The sequence below is a fragment of the Vicugna pacos genome, chromosome 30, assembly GCF_048564905.1.
Source record: "Vicugna pacos chromosome 30, VicPac4, whole genome shotgun sequence".
Classification (NCBI taxonomy): domain Eukaryota; kingdom Metazoa; phylum Chordata; class Mammalia; order Artiodactyla; family Camelidae; genus Vicugna; species Vicugna pacos.
In genome coordinates, this window is record NC_133016.1 from 15,084,468 (window position 1) to 15,107,553 (window position 23,086).

The 23,086-nt window shown below is 38.3% G+C and overlaps 1 protein-coding gene across 35 annotated transcripts in view; it reads left to right on the forward strand.

Annotated features, from left to right (window-relative positions):
- Positions 1-23,086, forward strand: part of TCF4 (transcription factor 4) — a 344,530-nt gene that overhangs the window by 206,761 nt on the left and 114,683 nt on the right. For 25 of the 35 annotated variants that reach the window (XM_015240529.3, XM_015240534.3, XM_031692421.2 and 22 more), the window contains 2 exons: positions 12,007-12,136; positions 12,699-12,748. In XM_015240529.3, coding sequence (XP_015096015.1) covers positions 12,007-12,136; positions 12,699-12,748 — 180 coding nt within the window. The remainder of the gene's footprint in view (positions 1-12,006; positions 12,137-12,698; positions 12,749-23,086) is intronic. The other 10 variants (XM_031692423.2, XM_031692426.2, XM_031692414.2 and 7 more) reach the window with 1 other exon arrangement.

The following is a 23,086-nucleotide window of genomic DNA, read 5'->3' on the forward strand; positions in this document are numbered from 1 at the left end:
CTGCCAGTCTATTTAGTTTTTTTCTTAATGCAGTCTGAGCTTTTTATTTGCTAAGGGTATTTATCTCTCCTTTGAACTATTTGTTGCAAAGATTTTTCCAGACATTTTTTTTTACGTCTTATTTTTCTACATCTAATGTCATAACTAGCAAACTACTTTAAATATTTTTTAAATGCTAATATTTTGTTCTGTTGCTTTTACTTTTTTATTCTTTGCCTTTAAATACATTTTGGCATAAAGTATGAAGCAAAGACCTACCTAATTTCTTTTTGTCAAATTCTGGACAAATATCTGGTACCATGTATTGATTAATTGTTTCCTGGTTGATTTTTAGATTACACATTTATCATAAATCTCTCTATACGTACACCCATTGCTTTGTCCTTTCTGGCACCAGTACCAAATTGTTTAATTTGTTTAAATGTATATGTATAAGTATACATAGTAGATTTTCCCAACTTGCTTCTTTCTAAAAGTTTTCTTAGTTACAATAATGATGCATGTAGTTTTCCTGATAAAATTTAGAATCAATGTATAATCCTGTATCCACCCTCTCCCCACCCATCCTTCTCTATTTGGCATTTTGTTTGGACTTGCTTTAAAGTCCAGTTTAATTTTGAGTCATCAATTGACTTTTATGCATTTTCTTTTCTGTGAAATATTTGTGTGAAAAGATTAAAGTATTTGGTTCCTGGAAAAATTGTTATATGAGATTATTGTGGTGTAGACATGTTTGAGCTGCTGAGTCCTTTGATGATTTTTGTTGAACTGGCTTGTGAACTAGTTCATATAGTCAGTGTCACATGCTGAATATTTAAATATATTTACAATAAGGAATTAGGAGAAAACATAATAAAACATATACCAGCTCTCCATCCTTGGAGGGAGAATGGAATGTAGCTGGATACAAATGCTCTCCAGTTACGATCAGGAGGCTTACAAATTGCAATCCTGTTCTAATTCTGTAAAGTTAGTTGGTTGCTTGGTGTTAAAATATCATTTTCCTCGTAAAGATCTCAGGCTGTTTTTAAAGCGATGTGTGTAAATATTGAGTCAACTGAAGCTTGGAGACTGGTTCGTTTACCTAGGAAAGATTTCGCGGCACAAGTGAGTTCTGAATGGAGTTTTGAAAGAGAGACAGGTCAGTGTTTAAGTGGGGAGGCGGCAGTGTGGCTCAGAGGTCAGGGCCCGGCAGACGTGCTCTTAACAGACCTGAAGCTCTGAAGCTGGCAGTGGCCAGAGATGCGGAGAGAGGAGAAGGCAGTTGGGAAAGGCCCGGATTCCGTGTGCCTCCCACAGTACTGAGGCCGAGTTGAGGAGAGGATGTATATGAGAAATGTTCTGTTCTCCAGTGCTTTGAACAGCGGCTGGCTCCCAGCATGTGGAAGAGGAAAGAGAGGCCTGAAAGTCAAATCAGGGCTCCATTAGACGGGGGTGGGGGGGGGGGCGGGCAATGAGTATGCGCCGGCTCTGAAGGATTTTCTGCCGAGAGAACAGGAGAGCTCTGGGCTTTAGAAGGCTAAATTCTGACTGCAGTTTATGAACATTCTGGGCGGGGCTGGGGTGAGGGGGAGAGTCAGGTGGAAAGCAGGTATCCATAAGATCTCCCAACATTTTTACCCTGGCCAGATGAGCTTTGTGATGTGTCCTATAAAAGCACTATACCTTCACCTTAGAGAAGGAGTCAGCAGACTCTTCCCTGGAGCCTGTCTGATGCACAGCCCATTCTTACAAATAAAGTTTTATTGGAACACAGTCTTACCTGCTCACTGGCATATTATGCATGGCTGATTTGGTGCCACAAGGGCACAGATGAGTAATTGTGACAGAGACCACATACATGGCTGGCAATGACTAAAATATTTACTCTCTAGCCCTTTAAGAAAATATTTGGTGGTCTCTGTCTTAGAACATTGTTTTTAATACTTCTTGGTGCCATTCTGGAGGACTTAACATAGAAGAGTTCAGGCAAATTGTGCATGGATAGTGTAAGGACGATTAGGCCATGTCACTTCCTGTGAAGAAATATACCCAAACTGTGTGTTGTATTGAAGCCCAGTTCTTGAGTCATTGCCTTGATTGTTTTATTTCTACCTCTTGCTCTGTCTCCATTTCTGTTGCCATTTCACTTTCCGCCAGCTCCAGGGGGGAGGATATAGCTCAGTGGTAGAGCACATGCTTAGCATGCACAAGGTCCTGGGTTCAATCCCAGTACCTCCATTAAAATAAATAAATCATTTCCACCAGCTGCATTGAGTACCTACTGTCTTCTGATTCTATCTGCTCCATGCTACTCCCCGTAGTGAAGAAATTAGAATCCCAGTGCTGAATATCGTGTTTAGACCTCCTTGCTGCATGCTAAAGGAGGAGGAATTTCTCAGCCAGCTGTTTTAAATTCTTCTGACCTGTCTGCTATGTATGTTCCCCAGAGTAACAGTCCTCTTCAAAACTCTCCACAATCCATCCCTCTTCTTCTCGCTGTGACTTCCTTCCTGTCTCCTGCAATGTCTTTTCTGCTGGAGGAGTGTAGTGTCACTAAGTCTGTGGTTCCCAGGTTGTGCCTGCGTTACCCGAGCTGTTCCAGATTCTCTATGGAACCTGGCCTCCGGGGGTGAATGATCAACCATCTGACAGCTCGACATGTTTAGGGAAGTCCAATCATTTTTCAGCCAAACTGATCATAGATAATAACAAATGTAAACCTTCATGCGTGTGTTTAGGTGAACATACAACTAATTTCTTCATAGGCTTTACACATTCTGACTCTCTAAATATATTTTAAAGGACTGAGAGAGTAATTAGGAAGCAGCAGAAGTTTTGTGGAAAATATGTGTTGAGCCTCTTGAGTAGTAAGGGTCAAATTTTAGGTTTCGTATGAAGTGTTCATGAGTTGGTGGTGTTCTTAAAGACCACTCCAGGGGCACAAGAGAAAAGTTGAGGACAGGACTGAATATACAGGTGTAGGAGTGATATGTCTACTAGGGTAGAGATGGAGAAGTTATCTTCATGACTGGAACCTTTGGAATCATGTAAACATGACTACTTAATTGATCCAGTTGGCATTTATTGAAGACATATTATGTACCAGGGCCTACCGTGCTAGAGGGCAGACATACAAAGATGATTGAGGCTCACTTTCCGCCCTTGAAGAGCCCCCAGAGGAGAAGGGAGAAATCAGATGGGTAAACACTTACTTACCATTCAGTATGACGATGTTACAGCAGGTGAAGCTTTTCAGAGAAAGTGCAAGGAAAAGTCTAGAAGGAGAAGGACAAAACCTCGAGAGGACTAAAATGAGAAGACTGGGGGAAAAGGAAATAGCACCAAAAAAGAAAAAGAATTTGAGCCTCATTAGAGAAGATAGTTGACCAAACTATGGAAATCAAGGTTAGAGACAAGAGGTTGAAACGAAAGATGGAAGACTAGAGGCTGTGGAGAAGCGAGGGCGGTGGCAGACCTGAGAGACAAGAACCAAGAGTTCAGTTGTTCAAGAGAAGAGTATTGTTTCACAGCCTCACCCGCCTCGGCCTTGTACAGATTTGTATGCTATGTATGTGTATTGCTTGCATATAATAATATATCATATTGCATTCTAACTTATAGTCGTGTTATGTATAACATCTATTGTATACATATATAGTAAAATAGTTTATACATACAGTATATGTGCCGATACGCCTTGTCTATCAGTTCAAGCTCCAGAAGTATTAGGAATTTGCAGAGCCCTTCATATTATCTAAGTGAATTCTTACAGCAGGTACTAGTAGTATTACACCAACATTTTCCAGACGGGGAGCCTGAAGCCGCCAAGATGAGACACACTGTCTGAGGTTGTCCAGAGGGTACTCAACACCCAGGCCTGCCCTACAGGACTGAGTTGAGAGGCTCCTCTGGAGTCAATTTAAAAGATCAGCTTTTGATGTTAAGATGAACTGAAGAGAAGCAGATTGACTCCTCTTAATGGTGAGGGTGAGGGCAAGAGAAACCGAGCACCCAGAATAGAGGGAGGCATTGGGGTGGGTAGAAGTCAAGCATCAAGCTTTGAAGTCCAGTCTCACTGGATTCCCAGCCTGGCTCCACCGCCTGCCAGCCACATGGCATCGGTCAGGCCACGGTTCCACCCTGAATGTTCCCGTGTGTCCGGCGGGGGTCTTGTCTTCTGCCTTGTTAGTATGTGTGTCAAGGACCTGCAGTTGTGCCTGGCTCTTAGAATACACTCAGTTACAATAGCTGTTGCCACTGTACCTGATCCCCTTACCACCACTTTTATTTCACATTTGTCCTCCTTCTCCTACTGCTATTACTACTACTACTATTAATTTTTCCTTTTTCTTTCTAAAAAAACAACTTTTTATTGAAGTATAGTTGATTTACAGTGTTGTGTTAGTTTCAGGTGTACAGCAGTGTGATTCAGTTATACATACATAGATGCTTTTTCAGATTCTTTTCCTTTATAAGTTATTACAAGATATTGACTATAATGCCCTGTGCTATGCAGTAAGTCCTTGTTGTTTATCTCTTTTATATATAGTAGTGTGTATCTGTTAATCCCAAACTCCTAATTTATCCCTCCCCCCTACAACTATTATTATTATTACCAGCATCAGTAGTTGCAATGACTAATGGAATAGATTTATGCTAAAAATAAGACAAAAACAAGAATAGTTATTTAAGTCCTTGATTCAATCAGTAGCAATGGTTCTTCTGTGTTCATTTCAATATTTAGTGAGCTGTTGCCATGGTAGGTCTCAGTGCTAGGCACACTAAGGAGTTAAAATATGGATGAGTCATTACCCATTTTAACTAGCATATAAACTAAGTTGGCCCTCATGCCACACATTCTTAAAAGAGAACTTGAGGAGGTAAACTGTTAATGCACATTGGGAGCAGACCTTCTTGAAGCAGGGCCATGCATGGCTCTGGAAGGGTAGTTGGGACTTAAATTCACAATGATTTGAAGATTTCATTATGCATGTTCTACATCTCCAGATAACCTCCATTTCCTCCTGTCATGCGGTAGGCCGTCACCTTATGTTCAAGTTTAGATACTTACCAGGATACTTTATTTCAGTAAATCTTATGCTGCTGGCTATTCAACTTTACATAAGCACCTAGTCAAGGTTCTGGGTAGGCAGGACGAATGAAATTCTGTTCCTTATCCCCCGGGAGGATGATCTCTATGTAAAAATGGACTTAATGTATTTTTGCTCAGAGGGGAAGGCATTTCCAACAACCTTGAAATGGAACCTCTCCCACCCAATGTGAAGAAGACTGACATGTGACAGTTTGCTATTCCTTTATTTTACTAAAATAGCAATCTGGCCAAATATACTTTCCAGCACATTTCTTATAGCCACATGTTTATATTTATAGGAGAAGTGGTGCTAATTCTCTAGTATGTTAACAGGTCTTATTCAGAGTGTTCTATTTTTACTTTGGAACAAAATTGCTGAAGAGAAACATTTTAAGGCAAATAATGATTACAGCACACCTTATCAGATTATGTGTTAAATAAACTTCCTGAACTGAGAAGGAGCACAAACTGAAAAGCAGGTAGTGATCTTAAATTCTGTATTGTTTATGTCAGGTTTCTTCAAATCCACTTTTATTGTGGGTTACTCTTTGCTTTTGTGTTTTCTTTTTGCTAGATTTCTACCTTCTTACTAACAAATGTAGTCCTCCTTTTAATATGTAATAGATGACCTGGAATTCCAGAATGTATTTTCAGAAACCAAGGAAGGACCTCCTCATTTTATTATATACAATAAATAATGTGGTTTTTTTTTTAAACTTGAGAGGTAGTCAAACAGGTGAACGCATAAATCTTGTCAACCCTTGGGCAGTTGTAATTTCCATACCAAAATGCATGAGTTTTTACCTGACTATTACTCTGTCATACATTAAGTAATAGTTACCATGGCAACCTTTGCATCGCACTTAAATACAAGGTGTTGTGCATCTTTATAGGAAAAGACAATATATTTGAATTTTCAGATGTTTGGTAAAATATAATCACTACTAAAAGGAATAATTTTGTTCAAGGTCAATTGAATTCTTGAGAGTTATGCAAATTTCCAACCGGAACTATGAAGTGCATTCATTTGTTTTTTTGTGTGTGATGTAATGGGGGAAGCATTTAAAAAAAAATAGTACTTGATAAATACCGTAAATACCAAAAACAAAACTGAACCAAGTTTGATGTCATTTTTCAGTGGCTAATGTAGTAGTAAGAATTTGAACTTATTTAACATCACATGATTGATCAGATTCTGTCAAATATAATGCATTTCTTAGTTTTGCACACCTAGTGGGTTAACTGTGACTAGTCTGGATTTCTCATATAGTTAAATTAATGGTAGCAGTTTGCTCACACTTGCAATAGCAAAATGAAATGAGCCAGTGACGTCATCCTTGTGGCAGTTCCAGGGAAATGGCCACTTAAGCAGAAATTATCGAGATTGATGGTTGGCCAGTTTTTTATTAAATATGGGGGGAAACTAGCCATTTTTTGTTGCCAGCATAGCCCTAGGCCATAAGGCTATCATCACTGTTCATCTAGACTGCCATATTTAACTCTTTTTAAGTTTTCTAATAGGGCCTTTTCAAAATTACTATCTCGGTATACACTTTTCATCTGAAGGTGGTGTAGGGCATCTAACTGGCAGTCATTCACAACTTTTGGGGAGACTTTTAAATAACAGTCAGTGGATCGTACTGTGGGACCATGAATTGGAGGAAGGAGAGTGACTAGGTGCTGGACTCCAGCTCTGCTGGACGTTGTATGTATGTTGTTTCATCTGCTCCTGGTAACCCTGCAGTGTGGCTTTTATTATTCCCTTCTTACAGAGGAGGAAAGTGTGCCTTAGAGCAGCTGCATAACTAACTGCCAGTCACATTGCGTGCATGCCTCTGAGCTGGTTGGACCTGTCTGTCCAGCCTCAAAGCCTTCCATCTTTCCTCAAAACGATTTGGATTCAACTTCTGCCTTGTTAAGATGTGCATTATACTTTTAAAGTAGAAATGGAAAACACTGACAAAAGTCCTTAAAAGAAAGTCTTTGCTAAAGGATGATTTCAATAATTTGCATTTCTCTGCAGTACAATAGCAATCTGTTCGGTCCCTGATTATGAAAGTTAGCCTTGCCATCTTATCTTTCTAAGTTTCCCGAGCCCTCTTTTGTTGAAACCAAGCATAGGACCGAAATCAGTATAAACTGTAAAGTGCATCCCTGGACCTTTAGGTATCAGGAATAAAGACTGTCCATAGACTGACCTTCAGTTTTGAGCTTTGAAGTTCAAAAGTGGACAGGTGGAAATATTGTGTTCTTCATTGCCCTTTGGTGCGAGATATATTCTGAGTTGCAGAGTAAGTGCCAACAGCAGCAAAATTATCACCCCCTCCTGCTACTGTAGTAAGTCAGCAATGGCCCTTCTGTGGTCAGAATGGCAAATTCAGCAGCAGCTATTCGACAGGGATTTGCAAAAACTTCCCCATGGCTGTTAAGAATCTTATTCAGCAGTGTCTTTGAAAACCCGATTCCGTGAAGAATTAACTATGTAGAAATGACCTCAGTTGTGATTTTTTTATGTGTCTTTAACAAATCTAATTTATAATTTTTCTCAGTGTGTATTTCGCACTTGACGCTGCAGTCTATTAGATACCTATACATATATAAGTTTTGGAGTGGTTTCGGAATTTTATTTCCATATTAACGTAAAGCCTTCTGAAATTCCTGGCAATAAAGAGTCAGTTCACCATACAAAGCCACTATACATCACTTAGGTTTGTGATGAAAGAATGGAATTGCAGCTGTGTGAATGCTAGAATACCCAAACATGAATTAGACTCACAAGCATTTGGCAATAGTTCAGAAAAGGAGCTTAATCTGGTTTCATCTGAGACTGCTTTTCTCTGTTCTGCAACATCCCCCCCAAGATGTTGTGTCTGATATCGGATCACAACGTAATGGGAGTGACGCAAAATCAGAGAAAGCCCTAAGAAACCAGGGGCACATTTGATTTTCCCCAGAGACTTTTTTCCCTTCTACTTCCTTTTTTTCCCCCCACTCTTAACTCTGAAATTCAAGGTCATTCACCTATTAGATGAATTAATTATAAGGCAAAAAGCAGCATTCATCATACCCTGATCTCACTCATATCTATAATTAAGGGTAAATACAATCTTCGTTTTCAGAAATGTCCCACCCACCCGTTACATTTAAAGTGCTGACTGAAGTGAAATGATAGTTCAGAGCAAGATGATTTTAGTTTAACAAGAAAAAAGTTGATCATGTAAGCTGGAAGCAGTTCGTTCTATTTTTGATTACCATTCAGTGATAAATCTAATTTGAGATATAAGCTGCTTTTCTGTTACTCAAGTTTAATTCATGGTTTGCTTTCTTGGTTGCATAAGCAAAGTTCGATGGTTGATCAAGGATGTTAAAAAGCTCCCCACAAAAGCAGTGGGGAGCAGGGTTGAGAATGTGTTCAAAAGATATCCTAAGCCCCAGATCTGGTGTGAAACAAAACGTTTTACTGAAAGGGCCCCTTACAGAGTGTTGCATTTGGCATTGGAGCGGCTATGTTGGGACTGGCTCTTTGCTGAGGAATTGATTGGGGGGGGGGACCCCAAATGTTTAAATCTAGCTGACAAAGTCAATAGATTTTATTCTTTGGTTAGGGTATTTTAAGTCTTAAAATTGTTGGTCTTTGGAAGAAAATAAGGAGTGAATAAGGGGAAGAGATTGACGCGTCACTCTGCAGACAGTTAAACAAAATGCTAAAGCCTGGCGTTAAGATTTACAGGTTAGCTCTGCGAGATGCCACATCTTGCTTCTTGTGTTTCCTGGCAGACGAGGGCCGCTCGCTACTAGGACCCAGTGTAACCGCAAAGCATGAGGTTGCACAACGTACAAAACCTGAAATCTTCATAATCCTATTTAAGGCGAAGATGAATCTGCCCATTTTGAAAGGAGACCTTAGCTTCCAAACTTAACTTGTATTAAGTATAAATTTATCTTCAGATATGTATGTATATGTATATATATATGCACATATATGTATATGCACATGTAGGTGCATTCATATATAAATGAATGCCTTATCCATTTTGTGCAATATTTAACTTACCCTATTAAGTTGAACACCGTTAACTTTTTAAAATTCATAAACTCAGGGTTTTCAGCCAGTGGAAGAATTTGTTTATCTTTCTCAATGCTAAAGAGAGTTAAGTGTGTGACGTAAAGGCCAAACAATAGTAAATGGTCATTGTTCATTTTACAAGCATACTCCACAATAAGAACCCATATATTTTTATCTTAATTTTCCCTAGGGGGAGTGATTAGGGCCTCCTTTAAGTGTGAGGAAATGCTTATTTTTGTATGCTTTAGAAGAATGATTCTATTATCCGAGTGAAAAAGAAAAAGGAACAAACAGATCTAGAAAGAAAGAAACAGGAATGGGCTTTGTCCAAAAAGGAAAAAAAAAAATTAGCACGAGCCATTAAATGTTAGCAAATGCTGTCCGCTCTGAGTCCCATGTCACTATACATGGTTCCTGCGGTGGCATGAGACTTGGGTGTGTGATTTATTTACAACTGGCCCATGAACTGACTTTCTTTAAAATTAACAACAATCAGGTCACCCACAGCCAGTTAGTTAGCTATCTAGTTATCATTTTATATTTTTTCACAGCTCTGTTGTGAATGCTGCTTAAACACAGTATAGCAAGCCTGTTTGTTGTTAGGTTGACCTATTGAATGCATCTACTTTCCTTGGAGTGAAAACCTTTGCCACCAGGACCAACAAGAATTCAGCACTGGTTAAGCTCATTAAAAAGACAAGAAAGCATTTCAACCCTATCTGCTGAGCCCTTTTTGGAATATTTTATATTATTTTAGAAAAAGAAAAATGCAGAATTAGAGGTAATGTCTAAAATAGAAAGTTATCAATAATATCATTTCCAGACTTCTCTTTCCATTGAAATGGAGGCTCATTTGTGGATTTATCAAACTGTAAAGAAGGTTGTGATTTCAGTCATTCACAACTTTATGGATAGAAATTGCAAAACAAAAAAAACCACCGTGGACTTCAGTAAATAAAGACTTTCATTAATAAGATTTAGCAAGAGTGAGATTTCAGGGTGAGATTCTAAAATTTTTAAATGCCACTCCCAAAATGATTAAAGAAATCATTTGAGGTCATACTGTTGGAGTCCTGATTTACAGGAAACTATTGCAAAGGGCTCTGTATTTTGGTTTGTCACTGCCTTGCATTTTGAATCTTTTCTAAATTCCAAAGAGGCAGTAATTGAACATGCGGATGTCAGATTTTTACCTGGTAAATGATCCGGTTGTATCAGGTATTTGTGTGGTAAATATTAAGATATTCAAAGTGAGTTCATGCTCAATGATAGCCTTCCATCCTGAAATCTCATCCTGGAAGTTTTATTTTCAAGTCATGTTTATTATGTGTCCCTTGAAAAGGTCTTAAACTGGAAGGAGTGAACACAAGCTTGTCAGTAGCCGGTTAGCCCTTTATAGATGGCTCATCCAGCACTCACAAAAATCCCTCGGCATAGAGAGGTTCGCTTTATGAGATTTAGCTATATGGCTGTGCAAAGGAGAGGTTTGAATTTTTGATTTTCCATCTTATGGGTCATATTTGACCAACTGCTTTCACTAGAAGACACGCCACTTTGTTGAGCTATTTAAGGAATCAAAAAGACTGTCTTAATTTAAAACAAGGACCCTTTGTTTTAGTTGGTGACTGCCTTGTGAAATTTTTCAGTTCTCAGCGGGTTAACCAGGGAACAGGGGCAGAGTCATAATTGGCCTATTTAGAGTATTTTGCATGTGAATAGTGTGTTAGTGAAGCATCCCTAAGTCTGTTGTGAGTGACATGGTGATTAGAATTTAGATTAGGGAAAACACATTCTGTACTTTATCAAGGACACTAATTAGTTCAGTCAGTAAAAGTTGATTACAAGTAACGATAAAGTTAGATTTTTTAGTACTTAATTTTAAAATTTCTTTTATTAAATGGTAAATTTGTACTTAATATAAACGGTAGTATCTCCACTTGTTTTCTTGCATATCAGAATAATTAAAAGAACAATGTGCTCAAGGCAGAGTATAATCAGGCGGTTTATAGATCATGGGTAAGTTTCTATGTAGTTTTTAGAAAATGTAGTACTGTTAGATCATCTTGCGTATGGCGTCATTTTCGAAAGTTGAGTAATTTGTCACGCCAGGATAAGTTAATGATATTTGTGGAAGTTTTCTAGTGCTCAGGTGAATGTTTAATCTGTGGGGATGTGTTTTTAGCTTCGGATAGTCCTCAAGAGGGCATTCTGAAGTCTTCTAATGTGTTCCCGTTAGCTTAGAATACCTACTAGTTCTATAATTTTGGAAGGTAATGTGAGGATTTAATTTCCTCCTGGTTCAGTTGGCATTTTTCTCTTCTGGGGGTGCTGTGTGGATTCATGGAAGGTCACGCTGTGCCGATGCAGAGACGCAGGGTTTTCGGCAGAAACGAGCATCTACAGCTCCCCCAACCCCCAACCAGTGTGAGCCGCGGCGGAGGGGGGGGCATGTTGTGTGCATCCGAAAAATCAGGTCCTTCTTGGTTCTGGTTAAGGGGAAAGGCATGAATGGCCCCCAGACAGGAGCCTAACTCTAGATAAAGAAAATGTTAGTCTTCCATAAATGCCCTTTTCTTATCAAATAGAAACGTTTAGTCATCTTAAAAGATGCAACTGTTGTTTAACAAGAGAATCACCACCGTCTCCTTTTCCTCTCCAAAGTAAAGAACTGAAAATTCACAAACTTTGGGATAGCTCCTTCGACGGCTCTTCGTGTTCTTTTTGTCGTGTTGTGTTTTCATTGTTTCAGCTTAGCAGATGCCGATGCCTTTACTGCGTTGGTTTAAGTGCTAACAATCAGTTTGGGGGGGGGGGTGGATGTGCAAAATTAACCTTATTTGTTTGTTTTTCCTTTTTAATCTTTTAGCAGAGTCTCCTTGGAGGTGACATGGATATGGGCAACCCAGGAACCCTTTCGCCCACCAAACCTGGTTCTCAGTATTATCAGTACTCTAGCAATAACCCCCGAAGGAGGCCTCTTCACAGTAGTGCCATGGGTAAGGTCTTCCTCTGTTTAAATGCCTGATTATTAGTCTGTCTGTCTTTCTTTCTTTTTCTTTCTTTCTTTCTTTCTTTCTTTCTTTCTTTCTTTCTTTCTTTCTTTCTTTCTTTCTTTCTTTCTTTCTTTCTTTCTTTATAGCACCCTCTCAACCTCTCCTCACCCCCCTACCCTGCAAAAAGACATAACATTTTGCTCAGTTGTCACACTCATGATCCCGGCCTCCCCCCCCCCCCCAGTAATACATTGGGTGGATATGTTAACAACTTATAGCAGGGGAACTATTTTGGTGTATGCCTATTTCTTGTTTTCTCTTGGCTGCCCATATAAGGAGCCGCTTTTAAAAAATCAGAAAGTTAAATCTCTTCATTTTTATGAAAAAGGCAGAATTTAATTTCTGCCAGGGTGAAAAGATGATAGCAGTGCCGACATTTTGCTAAAGGAACGATGTAAGAAAATCTGGTGGAGTCTAAATGGCTTCGCGATGTAATCTGTTTTCGTTTGGAGCATGGGCCTGCAGGGGACCTTACTGCCTCCTCATTTTTTTTTTTTTTTTCCAGAGGTACAGACAAAGAAAGTTCGGAAAGTTCCTCCAGGTTTGCCATCTTCAGTAAGTACTGCTTGTTTCCGCTCTGTCTTATTGTTTATTTCGTTCTGCTTTGTACTGATGCGGACGAGATAGGAGTAAATGAGGTTCCCGCGCGAGAGCAGCACGTTTATCTGGATGGCGGACGAGGTGGGACTGACCTGCGCGTGCAGCCACCTGACCCACGTTGGAGTGATTAATGGCACGTCCTGGCAGACGGGGTGGTTGTGTTGATACTCAGCAGGTTAAGCTCTGAAGAGAGCCGTGAAAAGGTGCCTGAAGTTGGAGGAGTTTTACCTGTACAGAGCTTTCAGGAGAATTGAGTATTAGTTTCATGTGCTGGTTAAATTCTTTGTTGGTATTATGATGATTTATGGATTTGCATGCGAAAGGAGATTTGCGGAGAGGATTTAGGAAAAATTTACATGGGTTTCAGCCCAGAGTGCAGGGAGAATGTCTCTATTTTCTAGAGAGGTTACTGGAGAAAGGCTGCAAAGGTAGCTGCATCAGCAGCCATTTGTGTCTGGAATATCAGGTGACAACTGGAAGCCAGCTGTAACCAGAAGCATTCTGGGTCTTTGTGATACCTGCAGCTCTAAGCAGGGGTGGCTGCTGTCTCTCCAGTTGCCAACATAGCAAAAGTTGGTTGTGATCACGGCTAAATACATGATATCTTATTCTTAGTTCTTATATATATTTTCAAATTCAAGTTTCTAGATAATTTTATTTAATTTTGTTTAGAACTAGTCTGTTTTCTCATAATCTCCCTCTTATGTAGAATAAAAATATAAGTTTCTCTCTTCTCGTTTCTTCCCTCTTTTATCTTTTTCGGGGGGGAGGTTCTTCCTTCCCCCCATGATTATATTTATATATAGTTTTAATTTGATTTAATCCTGTGTTCTGTAGGGAACTCGTATTCTTTGAAAAGAATGCTAATGAGCTTTATCATAAGTTCTCGTACTCTAAAATAAAATTATACTTAGATTTCTGAAAATAATAATACCAATCAGCACTGGCATATTAGTTTTATTTCATTTTTAATAAATTAGAAGAATAATAGGTTTTGCAAATGTGCTAAGATTAGATTACCCCAAGCACCTGTGTATTTGCCTTGATTTCCTTTCAGCTCATCCAAAAAGTTATTAAGTGAATATATCAGGATAAGCCTTATCAGGGAAAAAAAAACAAATTTTTATGCTGATTATCATAGACTTGGTAATGTTGAGGAAGCATCACAAAATTATCCATAAATATAGAAAAATATTGTGTAAATAAAACTGCCAATGGTGTATGAAATAGTCACTTTGGACTACCAGTAAGTCACTTAAAAACTTACTGGGTGGTTTATGCTTTGAATTTCTCTGTTGTCTTGAAATTGACTAATAACCCTTCAGGTTTTTTTTTTATAAGCATATTTTAAGCTCGAAGTTTGTGGTGGATTTAATGTAGATGAAACTTTAGCTTTTAATAGCCTTTATGACAACTTCAAATGATATAGTCCTCACAGCTGTTTACATTTTAAACATGCCTGAACCTAATACGGACAGTATTAAATACAATAAGGGGACCTTTGAATGCTCTGAAATGATGGAGTAACTCTTTGCTATAAAAGCCATGGAAAACTTAAAGCTATAGGAGCCTGTTTATGTCTCATATTCAAATAAACTTCGTTGATTTTTTTCCAATGCTAAAATTATGGAGAAATTTTCACAATTTCTTAGGAGTGCTTTGGTGTGACATCAGATATTATCTACCCACATAATCATTGTCAACAACAATTTCTCATAATTCACTGTAAAATTTTAAGCATTTCTAGAGAGCTCACTGGCCACTATAGAGAATTTCACTGGTGTAGTTTTTTTTCTTCGCTGTTAAGACAATCATGTGCTGCTGATTTGATGTCTTATGTTCAGAAATAAGAAAGTATCTTTCCTTTCTCTCTGAGTAAATCTAGAACTGGAAATTTAGTTTGTATGATTTAATTTTTGTTTTTTGGTGGTCAGTTTAGGATTTCCTCTTCTTAGAGAATTTATGTTGGCTAAATGTTTTAGTGGTCCTTAAGAAACACGTTGGTAAATAGAGCCTCTTTGTTGAAAGACAAGGAGGAAAATTCAGTTGAAATCAAAAGATCCTCTTTAAAAAATTTTGTTTGTTTTAACAAGAAAAGTAAGTTTGGTTGATTTTAGAATCCAATCATCTATTTATTGTCATTACTTATGTAAGAAATCTCAGCTCTGTTTTAATAGCAATTTAACTTAGTTTATATTAGCTTTGTTGTATGTATTGAGTTGCTTATTACTGATAACAAAATCCACATGCCTTACCACTGCACAAAATATAGATTTCAATTTGAGCTAAAGAGATGTTCTGCATTAGATGCTGGAACACTTTTGCCCCAGTAGATCTATATTTTCACATTTTTAGACCTCGGCCATGCTTAGTCTCCTCTCAAGCTCCAATAAAATTAGGAATTTTTATCCAATAGGAGATACTTGTAACGCTTACTTCAATATGCATGAATATTTTTGTAACAAAAAATTGGGGATGAGAAAAGGTTTCTTTTGGCGGGATTATGACTAGATAAAGACATTTACATGTTTTCTTCAATACATATTTACCGTGATAAATAGTAATAAATCTGTCACAATCTGTCCTGTCAAGTCACCCCCCCCTTCTTTTCAAAGTGGGCCCTTTCTCTTCCTTAACATAAACGAAGACCATTTCAACTGTCACGTCTCTGATCAGATATTATTTATGGCACATGCAGGGTGCAGAGGCTGAATGCCTCTTGCTGCCACTGGGCTGGATGTTCACGGGAGATCAGGAGAGTGAGGGGCTTGCCCGACCCTGTTTTTGAAAATAACTGCAGCATCTGTGGGAGAGAGAAAACATAAGCCTGGCCCAGCATCATGCCATGGCTCTGGCAGGATCCTTGTGTCTGCGCTGCGCACTGCATTAGAGACCCTGAGTCACTGCAGAACACGACAGTGATAGGTGGGTGGGAGAGCCAGCCCGCAGGGCCGCAGTGCACAGGCGCAGTGGAGGGAAGGAGGTCTGACCCTCTGGAGAGCAGAGGCCTGTAGGTAGGGCTGGGGTGATAACTTCTTAAAGGAGAGGCTGTGCGAAATGACAACTATCTAATTGCCCACAGGAGCCCCGCATAGGAATGCAGAATACTTTCAGGTTCTCTCTTCCCATTTTAGCATGTTGCTCCGATTTTCAGTAACATCTCAATTTCTTATGGCTCTCACCTTCTGATGAGTCTTCAACAGCATAGCTTCATCCTTTGTGGATGCCGGAATTAATTTTGCCCAATTTCTTGCATCCGCACGTGAACGTGCTGTTGGTTCAATTGCTATATCTCGGTTTTTCTTTTTGAAACCGTATAGCATCTTATATCATTCAACTTTAATGCTCCGTGCAGCAAATTCCATATCTTTGTACAGCATAATCTTCATTAAATCATGAATTCTTGCAGAGAAACATATACCACATTAAAGCATATTTTTGGGGAAAATGACCCACGATGCTTAAAAATTAACATGGAAGCATTAAAATCTAGAGAGCAAAATAATTTTTAGACTGGGCTGTTTAAAAATACTTTTTCCAAGCACACGGAAAAACCACAGACACAAAGACATTGTCTTTCAGAAACTTTATTGTACCTCCCAATATGTAAACACATAAAGCCTTCATCATTTTATAATTTGGAATGTTTCAAAATGATACACATTTAACTAGAGACTGTTAGCAACTGCAGTCATTCTACTTCAAACATTGATGGAATTTGTCTCTGCTTCTAATCCAATTTTGAAACTTCAGTGACAATCTTACTGTCATGCCCAGTTGAAATTCCTGAAACTTCAAAATTCTCTGGAATTATGAAGTTTTATCCTTAGAAATAGTCTATGACCTCTTTTAGTACAAGTTATCTTTTTTTTTCAAACCTCATTTTTCAAGAAAAATCTATTTTTCCATGTTCAGTTGCAGTTTTTTTTTTGTTTGGTTTTTGTATTTAAATTCAGGAGACTCTAACAAGCTTTGCAGTAAGTGGTCAGAGATAATTTTGAACACATGAATTTTAATTTAAGGACAACAATCTAAACTATCAACTACCATAAAGATTCTAAAATAATCTTGGACCCTCTAAGAAAATCTGAGGTATGAGTTAATCATTAGGGAGATTTGAAGAATTAAAACTCAGTGTGTATGAGGTAGCAGGTTTACCAATTTTCATAAGGAAAGAACTCTTAAATATAATAAAATCTAAATTCTGAATGAGATGTTCTTTTACAGAAGAGACTCTTAGGAATAGCAGGAAAAGTTGGATATGGCTGACAGCATTAATCATTCTGTGTTTTCCATTATATAAAAATCTTCATATTTGAAGGTTGCAAATATGATGTTGAGTTTATAACCTGCTATTTTTAGGGGGAAAAAAACGTTTTTTTCTCAAATGCCTGGGAAAATCACAAACAATTTAAAAAAGAAGTTGGTCATTTTTTTTTCTTGGTAGAAGCCCAGAAATTATATATGATTGAAAAACTCAATACCTAAAATACTTAATTTCTCCCCATCACTTCTGAAATTGATCTTAAGGAAAAATCATAGTGATGCTTTTTCATGTGAATTAAATGTTAACTTAGGTGATAATACAACTTTCGCTAAAATAAAATTTATATTGATTCTAAAATGAACAAAGCATCAGCCACCTGGGCTCCATCCTGTGTAGAAGAGTCTGGAATAAGCCAGTTGTGTGTTAAGATATAAAAGGAGGGGCCTCTTCAAAGTTCATTCCTAGGGAAGTAGATACTTTGTGAAAAAGTTTAACTGTAGGTGTTTACATTAAAATACTAGGATCGCTCACAATAGAAAACTTTGAACTTAGTGTGCCCCGTTTTCCAATGAATGATATTGAAATATGAAGTGTGGATGTTAAAATTATGCTTTTTCGTTATGAATCTGTCTAGGCAGAGAGAAGGTGAAGGATAATGCAATTAAATCACCCCAAATAGGACAAAAGTAACATTCACAGAATTTACACAGAATATGTAACATGACATTGGGGAACAGCTTGAAAGTTGAGAAAATATTCATTACCAAGATAGTATTTTTTTTGTTGTTTTTCAGTTAATACTGAAGTCCCTAAATCAAAGGCTTCGAAAGTTAGCATGTACATGGTTTCCTTGAAAACCAATCTTACCCTCTCCATGGCAGTTATAGGCTATGTGGAAGTTAGGCTGTTTTTTGTTTTTTGGTTTTTTTTTTTTTTAATTACTGGTTGTGAAACAAGTATAGGAGAATCTCTGTATTTAAGTTTCATTGGGAGTTCTTATTCCATTAAAAATATCTCAAAGAGCATAGAAGATTCACTCAGTTACACACCACCTTACACCATTAGACGTTCCAACCTCTCAGGAGTTTGCTAAAACAATTTCTATATTTTTGTTTGGAATTTCAGTATAATGAGGGTCCTCTTCTACCATCCTCTCTGCCTTGAGTCCTGCTCCCCTTAAAAGGGTATCTACTGGTGTGTGCATATTTTTAAATATGAGAAGAAATGTGAGGGAGAAAGCGAAACACTTGAGTTAACTATGGTGGAAAGGTTTGTGTATTTCTGAGCTCTGCTGAGGTTATCTTTACAAATGAAAGGATATTCACCCAAAACACTCAAGACGGAAGCAACCACCTAGCTCTCTCCACCAGAGAGACTCCGTCCCAGCCAGCTTGATCTGATTATCCTCCTAAGCACCTCTTCTAAGGTGGTAGGCGTGATACGGCTCCCCTCCCACCCCATTTGTTAACCGGGTTTTCAGTATTTCACCCGCCAATATTTATCAGGACTTCTGTTGAAATTTCAACAACTGGACCAGTAACACTTGGTGTAAAACTGGACTCGTGTGTCAAGAAAGGAGAAATACATTTCAGGGAGCTGTTGTTTCGAACCTTATTTTATCACGTTCACTGCAGAGTATGTTTTGGTGTGAAGTCTTGGACTCCATCTGAGTGGTTTAGTTATTAAGAAGCTGAGGAGCTGCTGTGAGGCTGCTTCACCTAGAGAGGGTTACGACAGGCTTCCGTGTGTTTTGAAATTACAGAAACTTGTTCTGCAGCATCTGGCTTAACTGTGAATTTATGTTGTATCTGTGGAATGATAGAGATGCTTGGCTTAAGTTTTGGTCGAATATCATTTTTTTAAACTTTTAATGTTTCATTGGTTGAAACCTTTGTTTTATTTTCTAACATTGTGAACTTTTCTCATTTTTCCCCGATTACTGAAAACTCTGCTTTTTCAAGATGCATTTTCCCAGTTTCAAGCAATTCTGAAATTTCTGTTTGAAAATTACAAGTCAAAGTCAGGTTGAACCTGGAGGACTTACTAAATAAGATGCTCTCAGAATATTAGCATTAATCCTAAAAGGAATGAAGAGTTTTCAAAAATAGCAAAGTTGTATTTTCTCACGGCAGGTTAAATTCTATCTGGCTGTTGACAGACACTTGCTTTGTTGTTTTATTTTTTAATAAATTGCACTGACTTCTTAAACTGAACGTAAAGTTGCATTTCATAGCAACAGCGTGAGAGTCTTAGCCTTGATCCACTGTCCGTGTGTGTGTGTGTGTGTGTGTGTACAGGAACATGCTCCTTTTAAGAGAAATAAGAGCTTTTCTAAAATTCAGTGCAAAATTTGTAGTTTTAAATACTCAGTTATTTTATCTCAGAACAGCAGCATGTGAATGCTTCCGATTTCTTTCTTTTTTTTTTTTCTTAGTTGCAGCTGTTTCATGCGTGCAGAGTTCCTGGAGGAGTTTCATGCTTTGCTAGAGCTTACACTCCCTCTTCAGAGAAATTACGGTAGTGCAGGAGATTCTGCATCTTGTCCAATTTCAGGGTTGAAAATAAAGATGATTTTAAGTTCCAGCGAGAAGTATTGATTTGAACTCCGAGAGAATTTGCAAATTCCGTTTTGAAAAGAAGCTGATAAGAATTAGACTTAAATGTTTAGAGACACCCACTGTTGTCTCTTGTCTAATTTTGTCATCCGAGGAATTAATCATAAATGTCCTGCTAGGGTTGAAACTTGATACGGAAGCGTTTACTTCTAGAGGAATCAGAGGAGGATCTGTGCGTAGATTCAGTTTCACTAAATTTGTCTTGAGGATTGAGTGCAGTAGCAGAATAGTGACATTTCTTTGCGGAGTCCCCTAACGTAGCCAACTCTAAAGAAAATCTTTTTGGTGTGTTGCCCTGTGTCAGTCATGTTTTCAGCCATGGTGATTAAAAAGCATTTTCTTTGTGAAATGTGGACTCAGATTAGAAAGACTTATGTTTTCCCAGAAAAATTACTCTTGTGGTCCATGCCTTCCGTGCACATACAAAAACTGTCACTGTCACCACTTGCTTTTCCCGTCTAGGGATTTTAGAAAAATGCTGTTTTGGAACCCTTATTTTGATATCATCTGAGACAGAGTTCCTCACTGTCTGCAGCAGCCTCCTACCTCCCAGCCCATATCATTCTAAATATGCCTCCTGGATTATACTTATAATAATATTGTAATGGCTTTCATTCTACCGATTGGCACAGTATATCATTATATCATTAGATGCTATGAGAAGGCAGTTTCAAGTAGGTGGCTAATTCTTAGCGTTAATGTTTTCAAGCAACCCTGTTTGGGGAATTCAGTTGTTTCACAGGCGCTCAGGTGTGTAAGCCCAGGGTACAATAATATTTTCTGGCTTGCTCATTACGACACGAACTTGAAGTACAAAATAATTCAATAATAAGTGGAGTATGAAAATTGGGGCTTTATCATAAGACAGTCTAATAGCTTGAGATGTTAGCAGTTGAGATAAAAATAAAATTTGTCTAAGGATGCAGCAGCCCTGAACTCATTTCTCATTCCTGCCGAAGCTGAGATTTTAAGAGAATACTCATGGCCTGATGACGAAGACTTGTTGAATCAGTTTGAGTTTTTTCCATCATGAAGCTACATAGAAAATCAGCCTATTTCTGTTAATGGTTGTACTATTTGAAAGTATTGTTATGTAATAAAAAGGTGTAAATTCAGCTGCTTACATTATGCTTAATAGTCAGGCATATGCTTCGTGAGTGAAATTTCACTATCAAAAGCTCTGAGTTCCTCACATAGTGCCTTTATATGAATTTTATTGTTAGATGCATACAAGACATTGTCACCCATGATCTGTGGCTTAATCGATCGTGCTGGGAAAAAGAAAACAGAATTAGGCGTATTTATTATGGGCAGATATAGTTGGAATTATAAAATCCAGCCCCCAGTAAGTGATTATTTTACAAACAATGCTATTTTGCTTTCCGTTTAATAAATTACATCAACAATCTGGCTGTTCAGTGGAACCTATAATAAGCTGGGAGCGCCCAGGTGGGAGGGGAAAAATGCATTTGGGGATGTTTTTAATTCATTCATTTCTTCTTTCTTCATTTACACTTATTCAAGGCATATTGTTCAACTGAACTAAAAAGCATACATGCCATGTGTCATGTAACATTTCTTTCTCTTCAATATACCCTTTTTCAAAATTTTTGTACAATTTATTTTTTTATTTATTTTGGAGGGGGTAATTAATTAGGTTTCTTTCTTTCTTTCTTTCTTTTTTAATTGAGGTTCTGGGGATTGAACCCAGGACCTCGTGCATTGTGAGCCCACGCTCTACCGCTGAGCTGTACCCTCCCCTCCAGTATATCCTTTATTTAAATTGTGAAGCTTCACAACTGAGGTCCTTCATGTTTAGGGAAATTCTTGGTATCACTCCTATCCCGATTTGGGGAATGGCCTCAGCATTTTAAAGAGCAGAAAGTCTGGCCCTTTGAGAAAGTTGTACATGCAAAAACTATAACCCCGTGCAGTGTGACACAGGGATGTTCTGTCTCTCCTTTGTTATGGGGATGCTGAATCCCCTTACTCACTTGTAACCACCTTGAAGAGGGTCAGGGTCTTGGTTTCCATACATCTTTTTTGTCCCGTTTTTTTGCTCATCCCATTGACTTATGCGTATTTTTTCTAAATATATTTCCAGTGAATGAATATAGTAATGAAAGTGGAAGAACAGGGTGGAAATAACACTGCACTAGAAGTAAAGAGATCTTCCTAATTTAATGTCTGATATCTTCTCCTTAAACACCCAGTGGCTTTGGTTAGGTCACAGACCTATTTCATGGTCTACAAAATAGATAGAAATAGTGCCTTGCTTAATGAGCTGATGGAGATGTACTTAATAACAGGCCCTTAACACAGTGCTTATTCTGCGTGAGACACGGAGCACTGTGCATCTGTTGAATCATTTATTCCTACTAAAGTCTTATGGGATGGGTACTACTCTCCATTCATGGATAAAGGAATGGTGGCACAGAGAGGTGAAGAAGCATGCCAGTGGTCACACAGCTAGTGGCAGAGCTGGGACTGTGACCTTGTCAGTCTGTCTTCAGGGTCTCTGTCTGTGTCCTTAACCGTGAGACCATCGCAATTCAGAACACTTTGGAGACCAGAAGCTCTCTACAGCCAGGTTGTTGCTCATTTGGCAAGTATCTGATGGTCTGGAATAAATTACATATTCCAAAAACTCATCTCACTGTGGAATGACCCTCTGTGCCTCTGAAGTCACCGGTTATAATGTACAACTTCTGCCCAGGAAGGTCCTTTAGAAAATCAAGGCATTCCAGGATAGCATTTCTGTAACAGAGACAATATGATCTTGTGGTTAAGAGCTTGGAATCTGATCACCTGGGTTTTCAGTTGGCCCTGCCACTTACTAGCTACGTGGCTTTGGGTACATGATGTAATATCTTTGACTACTTCCCTGAAAAATGGGGAAAACAGACATGCCTTCTAAGGATATTGTGGTAAATAAATTACAAAAAATATATAATGTGCTTAGCACAGCCCTGATGCATTGTAGAGAGCTAAGAAATCATAACAGCTGATGATAATAATGATCAGCACTAGCAAAGTTAACATCAGCTACTAAGTAACCACTTTTCTTTTTGGTACTGGAGAAAAATTTAACAGTCAGCTTACTGGAGTAGTTCACAGCAGAACAGAAACTAAGACCAGCATCTCAAGTGCATTCCAAAAAATTCTACCTTATGAAGGCCACTGGCTTTTTCTGAAATTATGAAATATTCCAAGCACTTTCTGTACCTCTTTGTCCTTACAAATAGTGTCTCCATCAGCCCAAGACACCCAGTCAGCCTTTTTAATCATTCAGCTTAATCGCTCTGCAAAGTTTGTGTTGGAAGTGAGTACTCCATCTTTTTTTTCTTTCGAAATAGGATGTCAGGCCAAGACGACAGAGTCCTCATAATATGATTCTCTCTGCCAATAATT